This window comes from Mesocricetus auratus, unplaced genomic scaffold, assembly GCF_017639785.1.
Source record: "Mesocricetus auratus isolate SY011 unplaced genomic scaffold, BCM_Maur_2.0 Super-Scaffold_100014, whole genome shotgun sequence".
In the NCBI taxonomy this organism is placed as follows: domain Eukaryota; kingdom Metazoa; phylum Chordata; class Mammalia; order Rodentia; family Cricetidae; genus Mesocricetus; species Mesocricetus auratus.
In genome coordinates this window covers 26,225,783-26,253,330 of record NW_024429197.1, presented here as the reverse complement: position 1 = coordinate 26,253,330, position 27,548 = coordinate 26,225,783, and the positions used below count along the sequence as shown (strand labels likewise).

General features: G+C 40.2%; 1 protein-coding gene across 3 annotated transcripts; it reads right to left on the bottom strand.

Annotated features, from left to right (window-relative positions):
* Positions 1–428: 428 nt before the first annotated feature.
* Positions 429–17,922, bottom strand: LOC101832451 (cytochrome P450 4A14). 3 transcript variants are annotated; one of them, XM_040756941.1, is made up of 12 exons: positions 17,645–17,922; positions 16,537–16,669; positions 15,671–15,715; positions 15,097–15,224; positions 14,135–14,261; positions 13,651–13,707; positions 13,123–13,229; positions 12,849–13,039; positions 4,339–4,472; positions 3,440–3,504; positions 3,243–3,319; positions 429–1,133 (listed from the first exon to the last, which is right to left on the bottom strand). In XM_040756941.1, exons 1-12 carry the CDS (start codon positions 17,837–17,839, stop codon positions 965–967), a joined length of 1,428 nt encoding a protein of 475 aa, XP_040612875.1. In that variant the 5' UTR covers positions 17,840–17,922; the 3' UTR covers positions 429–964. The 3 variants fall into 3 exon arrangements, with proteins under 3 accessions (XP_040612875.1, XP_040612874.1, XP_040612876.1); XM_040756940.1 differs by having other exon boundaries at positions 13,651–13,805; positions 14,137–14,261; XM_040756942.1 differs by lacking the exon at positions 15,671–15,715 and having other exon boundaries at positions 960–1,133; positions 3,243–3,302; positions 13,651–13,805; positions 14,137–14,261.
* Between the last annotated feature and the right edge of the window lie 9,626 nt (positions 17,923–27,548).

The window sequence follows — 27,548 nt, the reverse complement described above, 5'->3', positions numbered from 1 at the left end:
GGAGGGAGGAGCTTGGACTTGCCTCAACTTGATATGTCATGTTTTGTTTACTCCCATGGGAGGCCTCACCCTATATGAATGGAGACAGGGGAGGAGTGAATGGGGAGGGTAGGAGGGAGGTACAGGGAGGGAACAGGAGGAGAGGAGGGAGGGGAAACTGTGAGTGGTATGTAAAATAAATTTTAAAAAGATGATTAAAAAATCAGAGAACTCCTTAGCTTCACCAAATCATCAGTCTAAATTTATAGACACGCAGGCCCAATGGTCAAAAGGCAAATAAGAACCTCTCAGGAGCTGAGAATTGGACAACTCTCTAATGGTAGGGACCAGAGACTGACAAGATACTTTAATGGCTGGCTTGCCAAAGTCACATGGGGGCACTAAGTTTCATTCCTGTATCTTTAAAAAACATAGGAAACAGAAGTGGATGAAGTAAAATTGATTGATTTATTAATAGCTTGCCCTATAAAGCAAACTCCAGGAAATCTGCATATGTTAACTCCACCATGAGACAAACAGAAAGAATATGAAGAGTCTCTTCCTTGAGCCAATTTCCTCTTCTGTCTGGCACAGATTCCTGAAGACATTTTCATTCATGGTGTCCATTGTCTCAAGAACCTGATAGCCAAAGGGAGAGGCAAGAGTGTCTCCCTTTAATATATAACTTCTTCTGTCAGGGTGATGGTTATAAAGGGTAAACTGAGGACAGGCACATGTTAATACATTATGCGGCCAGTCAGAGACACAGCCAGATGTGACACAGGTTTGCACAGAATCTGGGAAGGAGACTAGCAAGAGCTAGAGAAAAGGCAGAAAGATGGGACAACAGGAGACATTAAAGACAGCCAAGGGATGAGGGTAAGACAGGAACAAAGAAATACAGGTAAACCTGTGACAAAAGCAGGTGACAAGAGAAAACACTGAGGGCAGCCTGCCCCCAGAGATGTCCTTTTCTCCACCAGAATTATCTTAGCTTCTTGAGGCGAAGGTAAATCCCATCCTTGGACTTCATAACCACTCTCTGTATGGGTACTGGGACCCTGGTGGGATCAGGCAGCAGCTCAAAGCGGAGCAGAGTCAGGGCCACAGCCACCTTCAGCTCATTCATAGCAAACTGTTTCCCGATGCAGTTTCTGAACCAAGCAGAGACATAAAGAGAGATGTGCCCTCAGACATGTTCTGAGTACAGTGAGCATTGTTCCCTGAAACTCTGTCATGAAAGGTTTAGGGATCCCATACATGGTACCAGCATAATCATTTTCCTCATAGGTCACTTTACTAAGTAGTTGTCCTGCTTTGAAATCACACAAACACCTGAATCCCTTGTCCTTGTTCGTAGGTTCTTAACTTATAACAAAGTCCCTCACTCCTCTAGGGTACCTCTGACCCTAGTCCTGCTCTTGGTGTGTGAACTGTCATCTGAACAGTGCCAGCATTGGGGGGCATAGAGTCCAAGCACATGAGTTATTTAATAAGGCAATCATTAGTTAGCCAATTCCCTCCACTAACAGTTTCTGGATCTCCACTATGAATATCCTATTAGGAGCAATATGAGGAGGGGTACCTCATCTGAGGATTATCATCTATGCATAAAAAATGAATGCATTATAGAATGGGAGTCAAATACTGGTGGGAGAAGCTTCTAGTGAATACATCTGATTGAGAATTTTCAAGCTGTTCCTCCATCTTCCTCCCACTCAGTCGTCAGGCTCATCCCTCATCCCCTCAGACTGCCATCATCTGTAGCCATCTAGTCTGACTCCAGAAAAGCCCTTTTTTGCATTTTTGCCATCTTAGTCTTTTGTTCTCCACACTCTTCCTCTTATGACTCCATCAGGTAGAAGAGCATCCGGATGCCCCAGCCATTACCATGGTTAGTGTAGGATCTCTGGGTCACCTCCTCTTGTCTGTCCAGCCCACTTCCTGTTTCAGTGCATCTGCTGCAGTTGCCTGCAGTGCTTCTCTTTACCCTCACATCCACATACAAAGGAGTGAACTGAGCCAGCTCTATATCCTCTGTGGCTGCTCATCTCCAGGACTAGGCCACCGTTGGTGCTTCTTTCAAGGGTCCACCCCACCCCAAATCATAGGACAGCAAGGGATGTGTAATAAACTGTCCATGAGTGATGAATGAGTGTAATACAGGACTGACTCAAATACAGGTGTCTGACTACATACACTCCTGGTCTTGTTGCTGAGCTGGGATCAGAATTCTGCACTTCTGTATTCATGTTTCAGCAAGAGGTGTGGCAGGGAAACACAGTTTCAATTTTTTTTGCATCTGAATTAACTGAGTTGACTTTTTAAAATAAAACAATATGCACAGAGGATAAAGATTTCACAAGCTAGAAACAGCTACCCAAAAGTCTTCTGGCCTCCAAGGGCTGCATTTTTTTTAAGTGGTTAAGATAAAATTTGTACCCTGGGAAATAAACTCTGCCATATGCCTTCTTATCTTTCATTCTTTCTATTTATTTGTTTATTTATTTTATATCCTGACCACAGTTTCCCCTTGGAATGCCATGCATTAAGACTGTTCTGTGGGAGTTAATTCATTACATAGGCTTGTAATGTATTACAGAAGTAGTTCTTAGCTTTAATTTCTACACCTATATGATCTGTAGAGAAATTTAACTCATTTTGACAGATTGTGTCAAAACCTTAAGAAGTTTTAGGGAATTTATGTTCTATAGGCTGAGTCCTGTAGACTTTGTGGACAATAGCCACTGGTGTCCAACCCACAATAAACTGCGATATATATATCCTTAACAGAATAGCCCATAAAGTTTCTATAATTTTAAATATATCTCATTATAAGCTTAATATATATTTATTGCATATATACATACATATATATATTTATATATCAAGGATTCATAGGAGCATCCAACTATTGACTTAGTAAGAAAACCTGGGCTCTAATGAGAATTTTGGGGAAAAAAGAAATTCACCCTTTAAGATTATTGAAAACTAAAAGTTCCTGTTTAGAATAAAATTCTGAGATATAAAGTTCAGATTTTGTGAAAATACCAGGATATACTAATCTTCTATACACATGTTTCAGTGGCTACAGAACAGGGGGTTTAAATGCTCTGTGGTATACTGAATTGTCATCTTTCTTTTTGATCCATATATTCACAGACATCCACACAAGCAGATCACACAGGGACAGACATAAGCAATCCCAAATATAAAAGATTAATGTGCACCAGAGACTCCCTTCCCCCAACCTTTCCCATCACCTTGCTCCTCCTGAGAAGGGCAGGAAAGCATGGCTGTGCCGAGAAGAATCTGGTGCAAATCTCGATGGGTCAAACACCTGCAGAGAGAGCACAAGGGCTAGGATGGATGGCAGTCAAGCCCATTTCCAATGCAAAAGGAGACAGGGTGTCTAAAGTTGCAGTTGAGTAGCTCTTCTCTCTTCTCAGGGCCTTCCTACCTCAGGGTTTGGCCACAAACTTGGATTATGGTGAAGGCCATAAATGGAGATTGCAACTGTGATACCTGCGAAGGGAGAAGACATTGAGTGAAACATAATGAAGCCAAAGAAATGGGGCTCTAAACTCATATTCAGTAGGAGAGTGGCATGCACAATTGCCCTGCATATATGGAGTCAACACTTAGAGTTAATGATGCTATTGGGGATAGGGAACTTAGCACAGCACACACTAGAAAACCATGAACCCAGTGATGGTAGACAGCAGTGAAGTACTAGGAGTGGCCTGCTTCTAGTAAATGAGGCGACAGCACACATTCATCAAATGTCTTACATCTACCATTGAAGAGTATAAAGTAGCTCACATAACACTCACAAGTTCCTCCCCACCATCCCCAAAGCCACTGTTTTATGACCATTTTTCTATGAAAACTAAATTCTCAATGAAGCCTGTTATCTTTCTTATGTTTACACTGCTAGGATGTGGCAGAGGTGGGATCATTCCTAATGATGAGTTCACTAATATGTGTTTTCCTGTGGAGACATTGAGCTCAGACTCATCATCAGCTCCTCTCTTTCATCAACTCAAAGTTTCTTGAGAAACTAGGAGACATTACACAAACATGTGGGATTCCATTATCTGTTTCATTTGCTTTTACTCATGAACAAAACCATATCACCCCAAGACATGTGTCATACTTTTTCAACCCTGAAGATCTTAAGATATCTTGAGTGATTGGAATTTCAAGGTTGAGAATGCCATTTAACTACAGGGTGGCAATTCTTCCAGAAATCTTACCTTGGTCTCAATGTTATGAGCTCATTTCAACTTCAAAATAAGGATCCAATTTACTGAGACAACAGAAGCACACTTGAGTAATTAGGTGACTGGCTGTGGTTACCTTTAGGTAAGGAGCGTCCATCAGGGAAGGTGACAGGTGTGTTGAGCTCTCGACTCACACTTGGTACTGGTGGGTAGAGCCTCAGGGCCTCCTTGATGCACATGGTAGTGTAGGGCATCTGGTCCAGGTGATCCCTGAAAGAAAACCCATCCTGAAAAATCACACAGAGCTGGGAAGACCAGAAAAAAACATAATCCTAAGCAAGGCAGGCCAGGCCCCCAGTCATCTGCTTGAGGTGAGTGTGGGCTCTTCTCAGGCCCAAATCCCACCATCTTCCCTTTGGAACTTCCTGGATCTGCTCCTAGTGTACTGGACCTGCCCCTGTGGGACAGACCACCTGGAGTCTGGCTACATCTCAGTCTTGACCACCCCTATACCCTCTACTCTCTGCTTGAGGTGAATGTGGGCTCTGCTCAGGCCCAACTCTCACCATCCCCCCCTTGGACTTTGCTGGGTCTGCACCTTGTGTAGTGGACCCACCCCTGCAGGATGGACCACCTGGAGTCTGCCCACACCTCAGTCTTGGGCCCCTATGCCCTCCACCATCCTCCCTCCACTTGATTCTTCCCCCCATGCCCTCCACCCTCCATTTGAATCTTGCCCCCCCACACCCTCCACCCTCCACTTGAGTCTTGGCACCCCATGCCCTCCACTTGAATGAGGAGAACACCAAGAGAGGTCAGAACTTCCAGAGTTTCCAACATTGAAGTCTTGGTCCACCTGGACTTGAAAGGAGAGGGAGGGACCCCACCTGCATCAACTTGAAGAAGAGGGAAGACAAGAGTATAAGAACATACTCAACAATAGAAAGAACAATATGTCACCACCAGAATCTAGGTACTCTACACAAGCAAGACCTGAACATTACAACACAAATGAAGCAGAAGAGACGGAACTCAAAAAGAACTTTATGAAGATAGAAATCTCAAAGAACAAATGAGAAAACCCTTTAAAGTAATGGAGGAAAAGACAAAATGAAAATTCAAGAAATAAAAAAATCGCTTAAAGAATGCAAAGAAAGCCATGCAAAAACAACCAAACAAGTGAAGGAAATAATTCAAACAGTTCAAGGCTTGAAAGCTGAAATAAAAACAATAAAGAGGAGATGCTGGAAATAGAAAAGCTGGGTAAATGATCAGGAACTACACATGTAAGTATAACCAATAGAATACAAGAGATGAAAGAGAGAATCTCAGGTGTTGAGGAAATACAGTCATCAACCAGAGAAAATCTCAAAGTCCAACACATTCCTAACACAAAATATCCAGGAAATATGGGACACCATGAAAAGCCCAAACCTAAGAATCATAGGTATAGAAGAATGTGAAGAAATACAGCTCAAGGGTACAGAAAACATATTCAACAAAATCATAGAAGAAAACTTCCCCAATCTAAAGAAAGATATGCCTATGAAAGTACAAGAAGCTTACAGAACAACAAATAGACTGAGCCACAAAAAGAATCCCCCTTGCCGCATAATAATCAAAGCACCAAATTTACAGAATAAAGAAAAAAAAACAACAGACAGCAGCAAAGGAGAAAGGTCAAGTAACATATAAGGCAGATTTATGAGAATTACACCTGACTTCTCAATGAAAACTCTGAAAGCCAGAGGTCCTGGATAGATGTTCTACAAATGCTAACAGAACAAGACTGCCAGCCAAAACTAAAATACCCAACAAAGATTTCAATCACTATAGATGGAGAAAACAAGATATTCCATGACACAACTGAATTTAAACAATAAGTATTCACAAGTCATTTCCTACAGAAAATGTTGGAAGTAAAATGCTAACCCAAGGAAGATAACTACACTCACAAAAACATAGGCAATAGATAATCCCACTTTACCAAACACCAAAAGAAAAAAAGGGAGTGGTTATCTACATACAATACCACCACCAACAACAAATCAAAAACAAACAAGAATAAACAATCAACCTGGTCACTAGTATCTTTCAATGCCAATGGTCTTAACTTGACTATAAAAAGACACACGCTAACAGAATGGATATGAAGACAGAATCCAACCTTCCACTGCATACAAGAAACACATCTCAACATCAAAGACAGACATTACCTCAGATCAATGAGGTAATGATTTGAGAAAAGATTTTCCAATCAAATGGAGCCAAGAAACAAGTGGGGGTAGCAATGATAATATCTAAAAAACTAGACTTCAAACTAAAATCAATCAAAAGAGATGAATAAGGTCATTTCATATTCATTACAGGAAAAATCCATCAAGATGAAGTCTCAATTCTAAACATCTATTCCCCAAATACAGAGGCACATTCGTAAAAGAAACATTACTAAAGCTCAAATCACACAGAAAACCTCACACACTATAGTGGGAGACTTCAACACCCCAATCTCATGACTAGATAGGACTACCAGACAGAAACTGAACAAAGAAATAAAGGAACTAACAGAAGTTATGACCCAATTGGGATTAACAGACACCTATAGAACATTCCATCCAAACACAAAAGAATGTAACTTCTTCTCAGTAACACAGGGAATCTTCTCTGAAATAGACCACATATTTGGTAACACAGCAAACCACCACAGGTACAAAAAAATTGAAATAACCCCCTGTATCCTATTGGATCACCATGGTTTAAAGTTCGATTTCAATAGCAACACAAATTGCAGAAACCCTACAAACTCATGAAAATTGAACAATGCACAATTGCACCACCCTGGGACAAGGAAGAAATAAAAAAGAAATTAAAGACTTCCTAGAATTCAATGAGAATAAAGTCACAACATATCCAAACTTATGGGATACTTTGAAAGCAGTGTTAAGAAGAAAGTTCATAGCACTAAGTGCCCACATGAAGAAATTGGAGAATAGTCACACTAGAGAATTAATAACACAACTGAAAGATCTAGAACAAAAAGAAGCAAACTCACCCCAGAGGAGTAGACATCAGGAAAAAATCAAATTAAGGACTAAAATCAATAAAGTAGAAACAAATAAAACAATACAAAGAATCAATGAAACGGTTGGTTCTTTTAGAAAATCAACAAGATAGACAAAACCTTTATCCAAATTAACCAAAAGGCAGAGAGAGCATGCTAATTTACAAAATCAGAAATGGAAAGGGGCCATAACAACAGACACTGAGGAAATCCAGAGAATCTTCAGGTCATACTTTGAAAACCTGTACTCCAGAAAATTCAAAATTTAAAGGAAATGGACTATTTTTCTGGATAGATATCACTGATCAAAATCAAATAAAGAACAAAAGCAATTTAATAGACCTATAACCCCTAATTGATGAGGAAGTCCTGTGTATATGTCAATAAAGCACTGTTGGCCAATAGGAAAGCAAGATAGGTAGAACTAGGAGTCCAGGAGGACTCTGGGTAAGAGAAACACAGGGAGTCAAGATGTAACCACCATAGGGATAAGAAGCCTGGAAACTTCTCCAGTAAGAGAAATACTTAGATTAACAATTATGGGGTAAATACTTAAGTCAGAGCTAGCCAGTAAGAAACAAGCAAGGCCAACAGCTTCATAATTAATATAGCCTCCTGTGTGTTACTTGGGGACTACAACTTGGAAGAGCCCAGGCGACTGGTGGAGAAAAAACAAAGCAGCTGATGAGGAAAAGGTACTCTCTACAAATTCAGGAGCGGTATTGAATTTCCACGTAGAATGGCAAAAGCTTTAAAGGAATTTTAGAAACAAAAGAACGGAGAAAAGCATGGGTTCTTGGTAGCCGTATTTTTCTCAGGTGGGCTCTGTTTTGCTAGCAACAGGCAGAAACTCACGTGGCTCGCTTAAGAGAGTCTTCCTGACTCAGCATAAGCAAAAAAAAACAAAAACAAAAACAAAACAAAACAAAAAAACAGCAAGGTTCTTTTAAGAGGCTCTGCTAACAATTGAAAGGTGTGTACGTACAGCTGTAAGTGGCAGTGACCACATCTCCAAGCATAGACTGAGGCAATGAGCTGGAATCACACTTATGCCTGCCATCTTAGAAAAACTGCAGTTTAAACAGCCACGGTTTTAACAGATAAGACATGTGGCCAGAAAAACAGAAAGATTTACAGTAAAGTCAGACTTGGATGAAGAAAAACCTCTAAGGGTTTACAGTGTGTTTAAAAATATACACAAGACTGAGAGAGAAAAAGAAATGGCATAGTGGTAAATAGAGAATCCGACTGTGGTGGCGCACGCCGGTAGGAATTGTTCCAGAGGCAGAGGCAGGCAGATTTCCAAAGAGAAACCCTGTCTCAGAGAAAAATAAATAAAAGTAAAAAATAGAGTAATAATAATAGATAAATAAGCCATTTAAAGATGGAAAATACACAGAGAGTCTGGAAACTGTATGCTATTGTGTTTTTCAGTTTTTAGATTGCTAAGGAAGGAACAACTACTAAAGTACACTTGATTATAAATGCTGCTGAATTAATTCAACTTATATCTTTTAAAAATGCCTTGACTTCAAAATTTAAGTATAAGGACTGCAACGCGGCAGAACCCAGGCAACTGGTGGGGAAAAATCAAGTGGCTGACAAGGAAAAGGAACTCTCTACATGTAATGAAATAGAAGTTGTCATCAAATATCTCCCAGCCCAAAATAGCACAGGGCCAGATGGTTTCAGTGCAGAATTCTACCAGAAATTCTAAGAAGAGATAATACCAGTGCTCTTTAAAATGTTCCTGACAACAGAAGCAGAAGGGATATTGCCAAACTCGTTTAACAAGGCTACAATTACCTTGGTACCAAAGCCACACAAAGAAACAATTAAGAAAGAGATCTACAGACCAATATCTCTCATGAACATCGATGCAAAAATACTCAACAAAATACTGGCAAATCGAATCCAAGAACACATCAGAAAAATCATCCACCATTATCAAGTAGGCTTCATTCCAGAGATGCAGGGATGGTTCAACATATGAAAATCCATCAATATAATCCACCATATAAACAAACTGCAAAAGAAAACCACATGATCGTCTTACTAAGTACTAAAAAAGCCTTTGACAAAATCCAATACCCCTTCATGATAAGGTCTTAGAGAGATCAGGGATAACATATCTGAACATAATAAAAGCAATATAGAGCAAACCAACAGCCAACATCAAACTAAATGTACAGAAACTCAACAAGGTTCCTCTAAAATCAGGAACAAGACAAGGCTGTCCACTCTCTCCACATCTCTCCAATATTGTACTTGAAGTTCTAGCTGGAGCAATTAAACAACAAAAGAAGACTAAGGTGATACAAATTGGAAAGAAAGAAGTCAAGCTATTTGCAGATGATTTGAGAGTTTACATAAGTAACCCAAAAAACTCTACCAGGGAACCCCTACAGCTGATAAATACCATCAGCAAAGTGGCAGGATACAAGATTAACTAAAAAAAACAGTAGCCTATATATAGTAGATACATGGGCTCAGAAAGAAATCAGAGAAACATCACCCTTTTCAATAGCCACAAACAACATAAAATATCTTTTGGTGATGCTAAACGAACAAGTGAAAGACCTGTATAGCAAGAACTTTGAGTCTTTAAAGAAAGAAATTAAAGAAGATATCAGAAAATGGAAAGATCTCCCATGCTCTTGGATAGGTAGGATCAACGTGGTAAAAATGGCAATCTTGCCAAAAGCAGTCTACAGATTCAATGCAATCCCCATCAAAATCCCAGCACAATTATTCATAGACCTTGAAAGAACAATACTCAACTTTATATGAAAAAAATCAGGATAGATTAACAACTCCAAAATAAAGGAACTTCCGGAGGCATCACCATCCCTGACTTCAAGCTCTGTTATAGATTTATAGTCCTGAAAACAGCTTTGTATTGGCACAAAAATAGACAGATAGACCAATGGAATCAAATTGAAGGCCCTGATATTAACCCACACACCTATGAACACATGATCTTTGACAAAGAGGATAAAGCTATACAATGGAAAAAAGAAAGCATCTTTAACAAATGGTGCTGGCATAACTGAATGCTGGATGTAGAAGATTGCATATAAATCCATATCTATCACCATGCACAAAATTTAAGTCCAAGTGGCTCAAACACCTCAACAAAAATCCAGCCACACTGATCCTCTTAGAAGACAAAGTAGGAGGTATCTTTGAATGAATTGATACAGGAGACTGCTTCCTGAACATAACACCAGTAGCACAGACACTGAGATTGACAATTAATACATGGGACCGCCTGAAACTGAGAAGCTTCTGTAAGGCAAAGGACACAGTCAACAAGACAAAAAGGCAGCCCACAAAATGGGAAAAGATCTTCACCAACCCTATACCTGACAGATGGCTAATTTCCAAAATATACAATGAACTCAAGAAGCTAGCCACCAAACCACCAAACAATCCAATTAAAAAGTCGGGTACAGAACTAAATATAGAATTCTCAATAGAAGAACCTAAAATGGCTGAAAGCCACTGAAGAAAGTGTTCAACATCCCTAGCTATCAGGGAAATGCAACTCAAAACAACTCTGAGATACCATCTTACACCAGCCAAAATGGCTGAAAACAAAACCACCAATAACAGTCTATGCTGGAAAGGATATGGAGAAAGAGAAGTGCAAACTTGTGCGGCCACTTTAGAAATCAGTATGGCAGTTTCTCAAGAAAATGAGAATCAGTCTACCTCAAGAACCAGCAATTCCACTCTTGGGAAGATACCCAAAATATGCACATAAATACAACAAGGACACATATTCAAGTATGTTCATAGCAGCATTGTTTGTAAGAGCCAGAATGTGGAAGCAACCTGGATGCCCCTCAACTAAAAAATGGATGGAGAAAATGTGGTACATTTACACAATAGAGTGTTACTCAGTGGAAAAAAACAATGGAATCTTGAAATTCCCAGTCAAATGGATGGAACTGGAAGAAAACATCCTGAGTGAGGTAACCCAATCACAGAAAGACAAACAAGGTATGTACTCACTCATATATGGATATTAGATATAGAGCAATAGTCTACAATCCACACCACCAGAGAAACTAGGAAACAAGGAGGCCCCTAAGAGAGAAACACATGGTAACCCAAAGAAGGGGAAAGGAGAAAAAAACCCTGAGTAAATTGGGAGCATGAGAGGAAAGGGGAGGGAAGTAGGATAAAGAGAAGAGGAGAAGAGGAGGGGGAAGGAAAACAAGAGAGATCAGGAAGACTGAGTCGGGAGGAATAGAGGAGAGCAAGAAAAGAGATACCTTAATAGAGGGAGCCAGTATATGTTTAAATAGAAATCTGGCACTAGGGAAACGTTCAGAGATCCACAAGGATGACCCCAACTAAGAATCTTAGACAATAGTGGAGAGGTGGCCTTTGATGTCCTTCCCCAATAATGAGATTGATGGTTACCTTAATTGCCATCCTAGAGCCGTCATCCAGTAGCTTATCTAAGCAGAAGCAGGCACCCACAACTAAACACTGAGCCATACTTCCAGAATCCAGTTTTAGAGAGGGAGGAGGGATGAGCAAAGGAGCAAAGACCATGCTGGAGAAACTTACAGAAACAGTTGCCCTGACCTAGTAAGAGGACAGAGATCCCAGTCGTAAAGTTGGGGAACCAGCATTGGACTGAACCAAGCCCTCTGAATGTGGGTGCCAGCTAGGAGGCCTGGGCAGACTATGGGACCTCTAATAGTGGAGCCAGTGTTTATCCCTAGTGAACAAATGGACTTTGGGAGCCCATTCTCTATGGAGGGATACAATACAGCCCCGATACACAAAAGAGGACCTAGTCCCTCCCCCAAATGATGTGACAGACTTTGATGGTCCCCCATGGAAGGCCTCACTATCCTTGGGGAGTGGGTAGGGGGTGGGTTGAGGAGTCAGTGGGGGGAATGGGAGGATGTGGGAAAGTGAGGGAATCAGGATTGAAATGTAAAATAAGATTGTTTCTAAAATTTAAAAAAAATGAAAGAAAAAAGATCCACAGCCAAACATTACATGACCCCAGAATACTCCAAAGAAGAAGGGAAGGAAGGATTTTAGAAGCCAGAGGAATCAAGGACACCACAAGAACATGGACCACAGAATCAACTAAGCAGGACTCATAGGAGCTCACAGAGACTGAAGCAGCAACTATAGAACCTGCATGGGTCTACGATAGGCCTTCTATATACATGCTGTGGTTGCTTGATTTAGGGGTATTTTGACTACTAGCAGAGGAAATTGGGTGTGTCTGACTCTTTTGCATACTCTTGAGACCCTTTTCCTCTTACTGGGTTATGTGGTCCAGACTTGATCTGAGAGTTTGTGTCTAGTCTTATTGCATCTTCTTATGTAGTGTTTGATTGATATCACTGGGAGTCCTGCTATTTCCTGAAGGGAAATGGATGATGAGTGGATGTGGGGGAGAGGAAGGTAGGCAGGGGACAGGAAGTAGAGAAGGAGGGGAGGCTGCAGTCAGGATGTATTGTGTGAGAAAAGAATAAAGAAAAAGAAAACCATTTTTAAAAACATCTCTTGTACAAGAAGGCAGGGATCTCCTTAATCTTGAGTTTTCTCACCAGGTGACAGAGGTTCCATCTCCCAGGATGCTCTGTACCTCTTCCCTGCATCTCTGTTGGTATTCAGGGTGTGTGGCCAGAGCATAAAAAATCCAGGATATTCCACTGGCTGTGGTATCATGACCTTCAAACATGAATGTATCTACCTCTGCACGCAAGTCCTCATCAGACAAGCTGTTCCCATCTTCCATCTGAGTGAATGAACAGGTAAGAGAGCAGAGTTTGTATCTAATCTGTGCTTCTGAGCCAAACCTCAGCCATGAACCCCACTCACTTTGGCAAACAAGAGGATGTCCAAAAAATCCAAGCGCCTCTTCTTTCTGACCTTCTCCAGCTCTTCCTCATTCTGCAGCTGAGCCTTCCTCATCTTGATCACTCCATCTGCCCCATGATAGCATTTGTCAGATGGATCCCAGAGCTATTGTAATTCACAGGATCCCGCAACTCAATTTGTACGTCCTATGGATCCCAGGATGTATGTGCAGGTGGGAATTTGGTCATGATTTGTGTCTGCACAATCCCATAAACCTCAAGCCTCTAATCAAGATCATGGGCCACAGAGTCACATTAAAGGTTGTTGGGTGACTCTCATGCAATGTCACCAATGCAATGTAATGAAACTGGTAATGCTTGTAATGTACCTCATTTGCTAACATCCTAGTTCCCAAAATTTGTATCTTAGTAGTAACTAACTTGAGTGTCTCAGGTCCTACAGAGGCTTCTGGTAAATTTGTTGCATCTGAGATGTAAGATCATGTCTTTGGGAAGAGCCTGATAAAGGAAGGAGGTGGGAAGGCAGAACCTGTGTGTTCATGAGCAAGCTGGCAGGCACGGTGGAACAAACGGCCATCAGAAGACATTTTGTAGATGGCATTATTTGCATAAAAGACACTCCTCGCTCGAAAGAAAGTAAGGCTATTCAGATCCTCAACAGCCTTAGTGTAGGACCTGGATTTTCTGGGGATAGGAGATAAAATATACTGGTTATTGGAGTGTCCGATCCAAGAATAGAGTAGGCTCTATAGTCGTTCTTTCAACTGTGGGACACACAGCATGAAGGTACACATAATTTCCTATTTATAGGTTTTTTAATCCTTGATACTTCAGAAAATGAGCTTCTACACTTGCTAGGGTTCTATTTTGCCTTGTAGGGACTGGTTTGAAAAGAGGTTGGCCAAATGCTGGGTGAGAATCCTGCTTTCTGTGGAGGCTACTGTTTTTGCTGACCCACTTACCTCTTAATAAGCCCTTACAGATTGGTAAAACCAAACTTGAAAGTGTCACTCACTCATCCAATTGGGCACTGCCCTGGTGACTGAAAGCACACTTCATAACAGTGTCTAGTGTCATCAAGGAGATATATTGAAAGATCTCCAGAGAGCACTTCTGGACATCAAGCTTCTCCCATCTGTCCTGTAGTGAGAATGAGACAATTACTTATTTTGTTCGGAATACCTGTGTTTATACAAAGAATTTTCTGTTTCTCTATGGAAAATCAGTCTGGAGTCCCTTGCTATTAAGAGTGTATGCTTATAGCAAATTAAAAGCACAAAGCAAATATTTGTAATCTGAGGCCTTCTTTACCAAACCATTTAACAAAATAACATATTTTCTTAAGTGTCTAATTATTGCCTGTTTGTTTTTTAGAAAAAAGTATCATCTTTCAATTAATGAAAATGGCCCCTTTGGTTTCCTGAGAATGAACTAGAGTTAAAAAATGAGTGTAGACACCAATATAGAAATAAAACACGTGAAGGAAAGGAAGGTGTGGGCCTGAATGAACATGCCTCACGAGTCTTGTTAGTGGGTTTAATTCCATTTCACTTGCCAAAAGTTTGCTGAATACAGTGAGGCTAGAAATCAGGGCCTAATAGGAAGGAATGATATCTCAGAGATGAATGAGGATGTGGACCTTGTGACTATTTTGCTTGTGGGTCACTCTAGTTCATGCAGAAGCCCTGGGGTACAAGACATTCTTGTCTTACAACATCTTGAAGCTACCACTGTCCAGTCCAGCCAGAGACAAGAAGTCTACTGTAAGGTGTCTTATCCACTGTGGTAAACACTCACACCACAATGTCATCTTCATGACTTGGAGCTCTCTAATTTATGCATTTATGCATTTGTGAAATACTCAATTTACAGCAATAACATCAGTTATTAGTCTATCTGACTGTATGAAACTGGCTTGAAAGTGGGGTCATTGTGAGTGAATGTAATGAAAACAGAAGGAAACAGATCAACTTACTAGCATTGTGTTGACAGAGTCCGCCATGATTCTGACATAGGGTTTGAGGATGTCATAGTGGAAGGCTGGGGTCAACATCCTCCGGTGCTGGAACCACTTCTTCCCATTCAGCAGAAGCAAACCGTAACCTGGGCCAGAGACTGGAGTGTGAATGTCTGATAGAAGTGGGATCAAGGGACACCCTGAGATCATTATTTGAATTCATTGGAATAAGGAAGGAAAATTCCAGTAACGGTGAGATTTCTTAGACAAAAAATAGAAACTGGGACTCCAAGTTTGTCTGACAAATCTTCTGTGACTAGGAAAGAAGCAAGATAAAGGATGAAAATGTGTTGGGATCAGGTCAAGAGGGGCATATATAGATGTCTGGCCATGAGTGTCTGAAGAAATGATGTGGCAGCAACTGGATATCATGCACACTTACACCAGCATGAGGAGGACTAAGGACTGACTAGAAGCAGAGAAATAAAGCCTTGTTTAGGCATGGATTCTGATTCTTGTTACCAGGCACCTGTTGTTCTCCATTAGCCAAAGGGCAGTCAGGAAAGCACATTGTTTATTTTCATATACTTACCAATCCAGGGAGCAAAGAGTCTATAAATTCTGGAAGCCTTTGGATCTGAAAAGTGACACAGATTTTGAGGACCAGATAAAGGAGCTGATGCAACTTTTATGAATTCTTTAGTTTTTCAGAATTTTAAAACTTAGTGTGTGTGTGTGTGTGTGTGTGTGTGTGTGTGTGTGTGTGTGTGTGTGCGCGCGCACCTATATAGTGTTTGCATGGAGTTCAGAATACAAAGTGGAGTTGGTTCATCTCACTTTCAGATCATCAGCCTTTGACAGCAAACTCCTTGACCAGCTCAGTCATTTTAGCAACCATGTCACTAGTTCTTGGTAGATTCTGCTGGCAGTTTGTTCCCTGTCACTGCTCACCGCCTCTCATTCCTTTCTGTCTTTGTCTTGCCAGTTATCTGGGCTTAGGGAGACAAACTTCACTGTACCAGCAACTGAATGTCCCTGTCACCATGATGTTTAAAAAAAACATCTCAAAGCCAAAGAATAACAAAACGGTGTGTTTTTTTTTCTATTTTGGGCTGTGGCTTAGTAATCTTATGACCCAGGTAAGTAAACTATTAGAGGTTTCAAATCCAAGCCTCTGGATATAAAATTTGGTCTTTATCTATAGGGAAATTTGTAAAGCACATCAACTCAATTTTCTAAAGAGAAAAATAAAATAAAAAGAATTTCAACCCTGTTCAGATATTTTTAAGTGTTAAGAACTATATGCTAGTCATATGTTGGACTCTGGAGAGGGAGAATGGTAGTAGGTACTATTTAGGCATTGGTGGCTGAAAGGTCTATCTTTTCTAAAATTTCAGTCTTGGGGCATGAAGGTTGGATGGCAGACATGCTACAGCTGCAGTGAAGCTGGACTCTCACCTGATCTCCCTAGAATCAACTTCACATAGTCAGGGTCATAGAGCAGGACTCGTACATTGCTCCCTGAGATCCACTGTAAGCAGGCACTGGGGAATTTCTCCACCCATGTAAGAATCTGCTCGAGGTCCTTGTCCTTTCAGAAAAGACACCAGGATAAAGACAAATTAATGAAAATGTTCTTTGACATCTAGTACTCTGTGTGGTATGGGAACAGCTGAACCATTAAGGGACATAGCTCTGGAATGTTCAGAAAAAGAAATTTGGGTCAGTTGGCAATCATCTTTTCTTTCATCCAGGCCTTTTCTGTGTCCAAGAACTTGCCCTGGCCATAACCTGAAGTCTTATTGGATGGAGTTAATGCTCCTTAGAGAAGTTATAGGGTTAACAGCCTCAGCATTCTGTAGAAGCTCTAAATTTATCTATTCTTAGATGTGGAAGCTGCATGGTACTCACTGAGAGCCTCTTCATGCAGCCCCTTAAAAACTGCACTCTAGTGAAGGACAGTAGCACAGTTAGCCATGTGTACTGCTTATACACACTTGGGGATAGAGGAGGCTAATGAATCCAGGCAGTTTCAGAGACTTCATGAAGTCTTTGAGTTGTTTGTTCCCTGAACTTAAGGAACTATTCTGCAGTATGGAATATTTTACCTCCCCATAAACTTTCAGTAGTGTAAGGGGCTTCATTCCTGAATGGGAGGTTTTGTCTCTCTTTAGAACGTCTTGTATTGTAATCACAAGATTCCCTCCAAAATGATCAGTTTCAATCTCAGGGGAAATTTGTGCCACTGAATCATCACTTCTATCAAGTTCTGTCAGTCTTGACAAACCTAGATAGTTGTTCTCTATATCTGACATCACTCACACATTCCATTAGGATAGGCTGTTTTCCCATGCTCTTGTGTATCCTGAGATTGGAGTCTGTTGTCAACATGGATTTCCCTAAAAAGATGTGTGCTCCCTATGATTAAGTCAAGTTCACTCTTAGAAGTAAACTCAGTGTTCCTCAGAAACCACACACTCTTCACACTGCAAACTGCCCCATGGACTGAAACTCAACGATCAGAGCTCCAGGTTCTCATGTTCTTCCACCCCTCCCTCATCCCTACCTTCAGTTGGTGCCCCCAAAGCCAATGGGAAGGCGTGGATGGGAAGGTCTGGAGGGTTTTGAGCAGCCACTGTCTTCTTAAGTAGAATTGGACTGCCTTGAAAAGCACCAAAATTAGGCTGATCACGAAGACCACTTGGAAGAACCCAGAGACACCACCCAAGTTTCTGGTGAGGCTAAGCAAAGAGAAACCCATGGTAAGTGGCTTCTGGATCACTGGTGTCACTAAATCTCTGGAACACCCACATTTAAGTCATGAGAAAGTTGATCTGCCTATTTGTGGGAGGGAGAATGGAGAGAGGACAGACAGGGATTGACCTCAGGGTCTAAAGTTTATTAACCTGAAACATTTACCTTGGGAAACAGTGAACACAAAGCCTTAGCAACTGATCTTGGTAGTAGCTATGCATACACCCACCTTCTTGTCTCTCTACTGCTCACAAATATTTACTGCACACCTATTATGTGTTATCTAATATACTAATTGATGAGGTAGAGATATAAAATAGACACAATTATCCTTGATATTCAGAGATTATATTATAATTTACCAAATATTTAATAGGTGTAGTTGCTTGTACTATTTTGTAACATGAAGATGAAAGTGCCAGCAAGGGTTAGGTTTAGGGAACATGGGAGGATGGGAGGGCAATGGAATGGGGGAATTGATGTGTAAAATAAGATTGTTTCTAAAATTTAAAAAAAGTGCTATCAAGGAGGAAATTCTTGTGTTTAGATAAATGTAGTTGCTGAGAGTTTCTACACATAGAGATCTTTGCACTGGACTCCAATTCAGCTGTTTCTGACATTTTACCGAGAGCTTTTCCTAACCCCTCTCAAGTTATGATGTGCCAATGGGTGGAACACTGCAGCTGCATTCAGGAGTCTTAAGACCCAGGATTGCCTAACCACATGTGTGTCTTCCTGTGCCTCAGTATCTTGGCTAGGTCGGATAATAATAACTCAGTATCTTGATTGTGTAGAATTATAGTACCTTTTCCAAATACTTAAAATGCCCACCACCTTTTCAGTTATTTTTTAATTCATGAAATATTTCTTGAGATCAGGTTGGATAAATTCTAAAAATGAAACCAGTGCAATGATACATGTTATGACTTGCCTGAAAAAATTAAATGCCTACTCAGGATTAATAAATCAGAAATAAAAATATGAGTTCTCAAAGAATTATTAGCCCATCAACTGAACAGTTCTGATATATATATATGTATACATATATTTATGATTTATTAAAGCTTGCCTGAGGATGCAGAAAGCAAAGTCAGCCACAGGCGATAGAAGTCAGGCGCACACCTTTTATCCCTGCAGCCAAAAGCTGGTACATTCATTTAATCCTAGGACTCTGGATTAAGAGATGGATCTTAAATTGAAGGCCACCCAGAAATACACAGGAGTGAATCAGTCTAAAAGAGAATTATACCTCACACCTTTAATCCCAACAGTAGGAGAGTATATAAGACAGAAGCATGGCCTCAGGGAGGTTTTTCATTCTTCATACACAATGAGGGGAGGCAGCAATTTGAGACTTGGTGAAGAGCTGGTGCGCTTTCAGCCTGAGCTAGAGGTGAGAGTTAGTGGCCTTCTACTTTGCTTTTCTGATATTCAGCTTGAAGTTTGATTCCCAATATCAGTCTCTGGATCATTTATTTTTCGTGTTACAAAATTTATGGAGATTATACTTAAGCAAACAGGGGATGTTTGGTTTTGAGCCCGCTGTTAAGATGAAGTTGGGTGGGTAAAATATTAGGGAGGATCTGGTAGGAGTTGGGGAAGAGAAATAATATGACCAAATATATCATATTAAAAATTAAATGAAAACAAATTTTAAAAGTGGCATGAGTTTAAAAAGAAACAAAGAGGATGGGGGACAGACATGAGCCCTTCTTTGGGGTCCTTATCCTCACTTTGATTATGATTATCTTCTCTAAATCAACTCAAGTTGTGACAAATCCAGAGAGTCATACACAAAAGATATTTCAACAAGAGATTATAGGAATCCAGCTAGTAAGTCTTTCAGGAATACCTGTTTGCCACTAACCTGGTCCCTCGCCTACCAAATGTTTTCTTGAACACACTCCTACTTTGTCTTTCCCTGTGACATGACATGCATTATATAACCCGAATAATTTCTTTCCTTTTAAAACCCTGAACTCTTGTCAAAACTAAATAGAGGACATTCAACTATTCACATTTCATTTGTCTGAACTTTTACCTACTTTGTTATTTTGCAACTTCAAATATTTGTCGAATGAGCAAATGATTGAAAGATCAAGGCATGATGTGAATAGTTAACAGAGAAATTATGATCCTGTCATAGTGAAAGAGTCACCTTATACCCTTATTCCTTTCCTACTTGGATCACCTCCTACTCTTCACTCACAGAATTGGTGACTGTAGTAGAAAGAGCTTTGGTGTACAAGATTACTATTGAATTTTAGTTTTGACTTCTTCCTACTCTGAATCAGAATTCTTTATAATTTGACTCATATTGTTGCACCCTGTCCATGTGCACCACGAGGAAGGAGAAAGACAACACTTAGATATATGTTCTTTAAAGCAATCTCTATTAGTTTGAATACACCTTAAGCAAGGAGAGACATTCTGTAAGTCAGTGATTTTTAACTTTTTGTGGCCACCCTAGGCTACTCCTGCAAAAAGTTCTTTTGATCCCACAGGGGCATGAACCATAGGTTGAGAAACTGTTCCAGGCTCTTTACCAGACTGTTTAAGGTCACCGTCTTACTGAGGAATATCCCAGTGTGTGTTGCTTAGAAATGTGGTCCTAACTTTAGTTGGTCAGTGACTACACAGAGTCTGAGATTCCAGTGTCATGCTGACCCTTTCTCGGGGTGAGCCTCTAAACATAAAACCATGTTTCGGGTTGACATATTTCAGTTGACAAAAACAGTTAGTCAGAAGCAGAGTTGAAGGTGTTAAAAAAGGATGATTACTGCATTTGAATGCTTACCCAGAATTATAGATGTTGATGTATTAGGTCTTTGTTTTAATATTACCTAAATAGCCTTCTGATTATTAACCCTGGGCTAAAGTTTTGAGTTAATATTCTTCCTTTTTTACAGATGTTACAGATTTTTAACCATCTCCAGTAATTTATAAAATGTTCTGCTTAGCTGTTCTTAGCTGCTCTGCTCTTGCTCTTCCCAGTTTTTGACCCGGGACATAGACTTTAAAAACATGTCTGAGCTATAGAGATTATCCTGGGTAATGGAGTGGGGATTGGGTGGGGGGGCTGTGGGGGCCAGGGGGGGGAATTGGGCATGGAAGGGAGGTAGAGGGAGCTGGGGCTTACATGGGAAGCAAGCTTGTTTCTAATTCAAATATATAATGAAAACGTGTAAAAAAATGATTGGTTGCCTAGATCGAACCAGATGAGGTCACTGCATGAACAGCTTGTGTTCAGTAGATAAAGCATAGGATGCCTATGTGTGTCATAGGCTAACCTTTAAAACCATTGGTTGATTATTTTCCTGCTGTGCAGTGCTTTGTTTGCTATGGGATAATAAAAGAGTTCTTGCTTGAAAAAAAATTAAAAATTAAAAACATGTCTGGGTCTGAAAAAAGAGTGGGCCATAGCCCAATCCCACAGCCAGCCTTTCAATAAAGTAGAATAGCATAAAACTTTAATATTATTCGTATCCAATTGACATCTGTATCCCTATTACATTAGTTTCAGTGGTCAGAAAACCCAGAGACACATTCTGAGTTCAGGCAGCTGACTGCAACTGTAACAGCTGAACTGTAACCAAGACACACGGAACATAGTAAACTCATACATTTAAGTCCAGTCAGGAATAGATTTGCAGTGTCTACATTCATACATTCAAAACAGTCAGAACTCTCCTTACTTCCTCCAGCTTGTAATTCTAAGATCCAGCTACCTGCAGATCTAATTCTCAAGGGTACCAGAGAAAGCTACCCACCAGCCTAAGTACTGTGTTTGGTACCCACTCAATGTCATTGAATTATTTCAGCTTATAACTCTGGTCTTTCTTGGCTGCTGGTGGCATGTCAGAGGAGCAGCAGACAGCAACTGAAGTTTGGGGGTTGGTCCACCAGGAAGCAAAGTTCTCATGGGGGAATCTCAGATAAGCAAGGCCCTAAGGGCTTCGGCCCCAGAATGTCTCTAGTTACTGATGTGCCTTTCCATGTTTGTCACCACCATTTTTCTCTGGTATCTGGCATGATGTGAATGGGTGTGGGGGAGATTCCCACTTCCTTTAATGTAGCATAATTACCTCATGAAAACAGCCCATTCTATTGAGCCTTTTTCCTGTGGGTATTATGAAGATGATTTCTTTCTAAGCTGTACTGTTTAACTGAAATGAGATTTTATACAAGGATAGTGCTACTTTAAAAAGGATTTTGATGATTGAAGGTATTTAATAACTATAGTAAGATATTATTATAGATGTTAGATTAATGGTAAAATTAATATAGGTAAAAGCAAGATATGGTGTTGTCCCCAGTCTTGATAAAGCAGGAGTTGCAGAGGATAGAAAATAAGAACAAAGAGAAATCACACAGCTAGTCTCTGTTGAGGAGGCATGTAGACTGTGGCTTAGATTTATGATTAAGAAAAGTGATTGAGTTGCAGAAGTCCAGCGAGCTCAAATGTTGGGAAATAGCTTCTCAGGTTTTGGTGTGCATCACAGCTAGAACAAAGCATTAGTCTGAAGTTCTCTTTCTTATTTGTGTGACTTGAGGTTATCTTAATATTTTTTGCTAATGATTTTGAGGTAAAAAAAATACTGGAAAGCAATTTAAAGGCATACTTTTAATACCTGAGTGAAGTACTCATTGAGGTCAGGGAGTAGGAACAATGTTAGACTCACTATTGCCAGTTGATGTTATTGTTTTGCTAAGATGGGTTGGTGACCAAAGGTCATGATTAATTTGTTGTACCCATTTCTGATCTTAGCTTCCCAATAGAAAACATGCTGATGAATGGTTGTGTACCCTGAGGATTTAAAGCAGAGATAACTGATTGTTTTTCATATATAAAAGTTTAGATTTGTGATTCTATTAAGGTTTCTTAGGTATAAATAATAAAATATTTGGTCCTTTCCTTGTAACTGCCTACCAGCAAAAGAACTGGCTTTGAAAAATGCCTTCCTTGCTTATACTCTTAATCTATCATAAATTACTTGGGTATGAATGTATGTGGGTTCTTAGAACAACTTGTTTTTCAACTGTAATACATAAAATGTTTAATCATGTAAGGGATATGGAGAACATGTTTTATTACATGTATTCATTATAACTATTCACTTGAAAAACAAAATGTAACAACATTGTAATTTTTATACTGCTTGATTGATTTTGCTAGGGTATATAAGCAGTAAGGGAAAAATAAAGTTAATTGATGGGGGAAGTCCTGTACATTTGTTAATAAAGCACTGTTGGCCAATAGGAATCTAGATGGGTGGGACTAGGAGTCCAGGAGAATTCTGGGAAGGAGAAACACAAGAGAGTTCGAGATGTAACACCATGGGGTAGGAGCCCGGAACTATTCTCCGGTAAGAGACATACTTAGATTAACAATTATGGGGTAATTACTTAAGTCAGAGCTAGCCAGAAGAAACAAGCAAGGCCAACAGCTTCATAATTAATACAGCATCTTGTATGTTATTTGGGGACTACAAAGCGGCAGAGCCCAGGCAACTGGCGGGGATAAACCAAAGTAGCTAGCAAAGAAAAAGCTTCTCTTAACAGAATGGTGATCAGGAGTGGGATCATGAATTTCCACGCAAAATAACAAAAGCTTTAAAGGAATTTTAGAAACAGAAGAACAGAGAGAAGCACAGATTTTGGTAGCAGCATTTTCTCAGATGTGCTCTGTTTTGCTAGCGACAAGCCGAGATTCACGTGGCTCGCTTACCGGAGTCTTCCTGACTCGGCATAAAAAGAAAAAAAAAACCAGCAAGGTTGTTTTAAGAGACTCTGCTAACGATTGAAAAGTTGTACGTACAGCTGGAAGTGGCAGCTTTTGCTGGATGTCAGCATGGACTGAGACGGTAAGCTGGAGTCACGCTTACGCCCGCCATCTTGAAATGGCAGTTTAAAACAGCCGCGGTTTTACAGTGAAGACACGTGGCCAGAAAAACATTTACAGTAAAGTCAGACTTGGATGAAGAAAATCTCTAAAGGTTTACAGTGTGTTTAAAAATATACGTGAGATTGAGAGAGAAAATGAAACGGCAAAGTGGTATATAAATACAAAAGCCGGCGTTGTGGTGGCGCACGCTAGTAGGATTTACTCCAGAGGCAGAGGCAGGCGGATTTCCAAAGAGAAATCCTGTCTCAAAGAAAAATAAATAAAAGTAAAATAAATAAAGTAATAATAGATAAATAAATAAGCCACGTAAAGATGGAAAATACACAGAGAGTCTGGATACTGTACGCTATTGTGTTTTTCAGTTTTTTGATTACTCAGGAAGGAACTGCTAAAGTACACTTGATTATACATGCTGCTAAATTAATCCAACTTCTATCTTTTGAAAATGCCTTGACTTCAAAATTTAAGTATAAGGATATATTACTCGGAAAAGGAGTTTTAGTTTATGTTTCCACAGAAAATGAAAAGCTGAGGATTCCTTCCAGGCTTCTGTGGTTTGACGAACCAAGAGCCCCGGAAGCAGGGGACCAGGTGTTCCAACAACTGAAACAGCTAAGATGATGCAGCTTTACAGACCACGAAAATATGGACTTATACAGGTTTCTGAGTTTTGTCATGATCCCCATAGTATGAACGGCGTCCCCTTCCAGCAGGAAGCAGTTTGGAATGAGCGACGTCCCAATTCCCATCTTGTTTATAAATCTTTGTTTTCATTTAAATGGGATTGTTTTTAATTGGCTAGTGATCACAGCCAATCTTTTTTAATGGTAAAAAAGGGAATTATGGTATAGGTATTGTTTTTCATTTATTGATACAAATTCAAGATCAATTTTGTGATGTGTATATTTCTCTTGATTAAGTATTGTGCTTATACTGATCTTTTAAAACGTAATGCATAATTGAATACAGACTATAGATAGTTACTTATAATAGAATTTATAGTTAGGTAAGTTAGATTTTCTAGATATACAGAAATATATTTGAGATAGATAAACAGTCTTCAAACCTCTCAAAGACCTTCAGAAAATGGCATTTAAAATGGTTTAGGGTTTTTCTTGACAATGAGAAATGTCTGTTCCTGGCAGCACCAATTATGTTTGAGAGGAAGATGGGCATTGAAGAAACTTGTTATGGAGTTTGCTTTCAACATGGCAAGATTAGCCATTTGGGCAAGAAACTGCTCTTGCCTAGACTGACTGTTGCTGTATAAACTGGATATGCAGGACCCACAGAAAAGTGACTGCTAAACTCAGTCTTACAGGGTTCCTGCTTCATGGAAGTGTCTACCAGACTTTCTACAGGACAGAGAAATGACTGACAGACTGCCAATGCAGATGGACAGTTTGAAATTTCCTGCTTTGCTGAGAAATCTTCTGGACACATTGTGGCCTATGGGCTGAAGATGGATGCCCCAACGTTACAGAGGAACTTCGGGTGACTGTCCAGGAAGTAAGATGTCTCTTTCAATCCTAGTGTTTATATATTATCCTTCTGTGGTCTTTGATGGAGTTGAAGACAGATAGTTATAATTATAGTTTTCCTTAGTTATGATAAAAGATAAGCTACATAGAACTTTGGACTCACAAGGATGGGATGGATGATATTTTCTTTAAATCTTGCTAAAATATTGTAACTATGTTCTTACTTAATAACTGTTCTGTTATATATAATTCGACTATGTTAAAGTTAAGACCTTTCTTTTTGTTTAAACAGAAAAGAGGAGATGATGGGGGAAGTCCTGTACATTTGTTAATAAAGCACTGTTGGCCAATAGGAATCTAGATGGGTGGGACTAGGAGTCCAGGAGAATTCTGGGAAGGAGAAACACAAGAGAGTTCAAGATGTAACGCCATGGGGTAGGAGCCCGGAACTATTCTCCGGTAAGAGACATACTTAGATTAACAATTATGGGGTAATTACTTAAGTCAGAGCTAGCCAGTAAGAAACAAGCAAGGCCAACAGCTTCATAATTAATATAGCCTCCTGTGTGTTTATTTGGGACTCATGTGGCTCTAGAACCAGGCTGGCGGGAAAGCGGCTCTAGAACCATGCTGGCGGGAAGGCTTTTCTCTCAAGGAAAAAGCTTTTCTTTACAGTTAATTAGAATGAAGACATCAAAAGAGACAGAAGAGATACATCTGGATAGAGGTAAGAAAAGAAATAAAGAACACAGAGTGATGATGGAAAGACCCTAAAGGTTTGAGAGAGAGAGAGAGAGAGAGAGAGAGAGAGAGAGAGAGAGAGAGAGAGAGAGAGAGAGTTTTCCTTTATTCACCAGCCCCACAGAATTAAGTTTAGTCTTCTTTGCTGGCCCCAGAGAATTAAGTTTTACTCGCTTAGACAGAAAAGTCAAGTTAAGTAGTTTGCAAACTCCGTGGCTTCCCCCTCAGTCCCTGAGCTGCTGAAGGCTAGTCCTCATGGCAGTGATACTCAGCAGTGGCAGTGGCAGCACTTGAAACTGTGGGTGCCGCGTGATAGCTTGTCAGTTTTGTAAAGGAGCCCCCTCCCCAAAAAACAAGCAACTAAACAAAACTAGAGACACAAACTGACAGTACACAAATGTGCGGAAGGACAAGACAACAATAAGATGGACAAGACATCAGTCTATAAAAGACACTCCTGTCCCACTCAGCCTTGGACACCTGGTTCCCATGCCAGGATCTTCCTGGGGTGAGAGAGGCATCCTCCTTCTACCTTGAACTCAAAAAGTAATTCTGAGTCCAGCCTCCTTATTGAGTCCTAACCCTTGATACCAAAACCTTACCTGCCTTCAGAGGGCTCCCTAACTCTGCCTATGGGGTGATCTCAATGCCCTTCCTCAGTGGGGCATTTCAGTGGAACCTCCAATTGGTATACCCTGTTCCTGTGTGCCACAAGGAAAGAGAAAGACGGCACTTATGGGTTACAAAGCTTTTGATAAATCACCACATAAACAATGATCAATCAGCATTGCAGGACAAGGACCCTTTCATTTCCTGGCCATCTGGAGCAGGGGCAGAAGCCAACTTTATAAGCATAAAAACATAAATATGCCTGTGCCAAGGTATGGGTACAATTTTCACTAATCAAGGGTCAAAAGATTAGGGACTTTCCCTAAATGTTCCATCATTGTCAGCAGACACAAAATGTAAGCTTTTCAGTCCAACCAATCAGATTCATTTGCTCTTTGCTGTTAGGAACAGTCATAATGTTTTTGAGAACTAAGATGCATAACAAATTGTTTCTATAGTCTAAGGAGAATGTTAGTCAGTCATTGGAATGTTCTCAGCTCCCTAATGCCTGAGAACTTGAACATTGTTTCTGTCTACAGGTAAAATGGAGTCTGAAGCCAAAATGGCAGTGCTTAGCTGTGGTGATATATTATTTATGATTTATTAAATTTGCCTGAGGATTCAGAAAGCAAAGTCAGCCACAAGCCATAGAAGCCAGACACATACTTTTAATCACAGGAGGCAGAAGCTAGGAGGTGGTGGTATACACCTTTAATCCTAGAACTCAGAATTAAGAGGTAGACAGATCTCTCTGAGTTCAAGGCCACCCAGGGATACAGGAGATTGAATCAATCTAAAAGAGTAAGAGATCACATGAGTCTAACCACAGCAGTAGAATAGTATAAAAGATAGAAGCAGGGTCTTCAGTATTGAGTAGCAGGCATTCATTCTCCAGCCACACTGAAGATAGCAGAATTTCATTCTCCAGCCACCTTGAGGGTAGCAAGACATTGAAGTCTCAGGATTCTCCAGTCATGCCG

Coding starts and splice junctions, on each gene's coding strand:
- LOC101832451 (XM_040756940.1), bottom strand. CDS start 17,839: ATGGGTTTCTCTTTGCTTAGCCTCACCAGAAACTTGGGTGGTGTCTCT. Junction 4,473..12,848: donor GATGGAACCTCTGTCACCTG/GTGAGAAAACTC, acceptor GTTTTCTTTCAG/GGATCACCTGGACCAGATGC. Junction 1,134..3,242: donor CCCTTCTCAGGAGGAGCAAG/GTGATGGGAAAG, acceptor TGCTTGGTTCAG/AAACTGCATCGGGAAACAGT.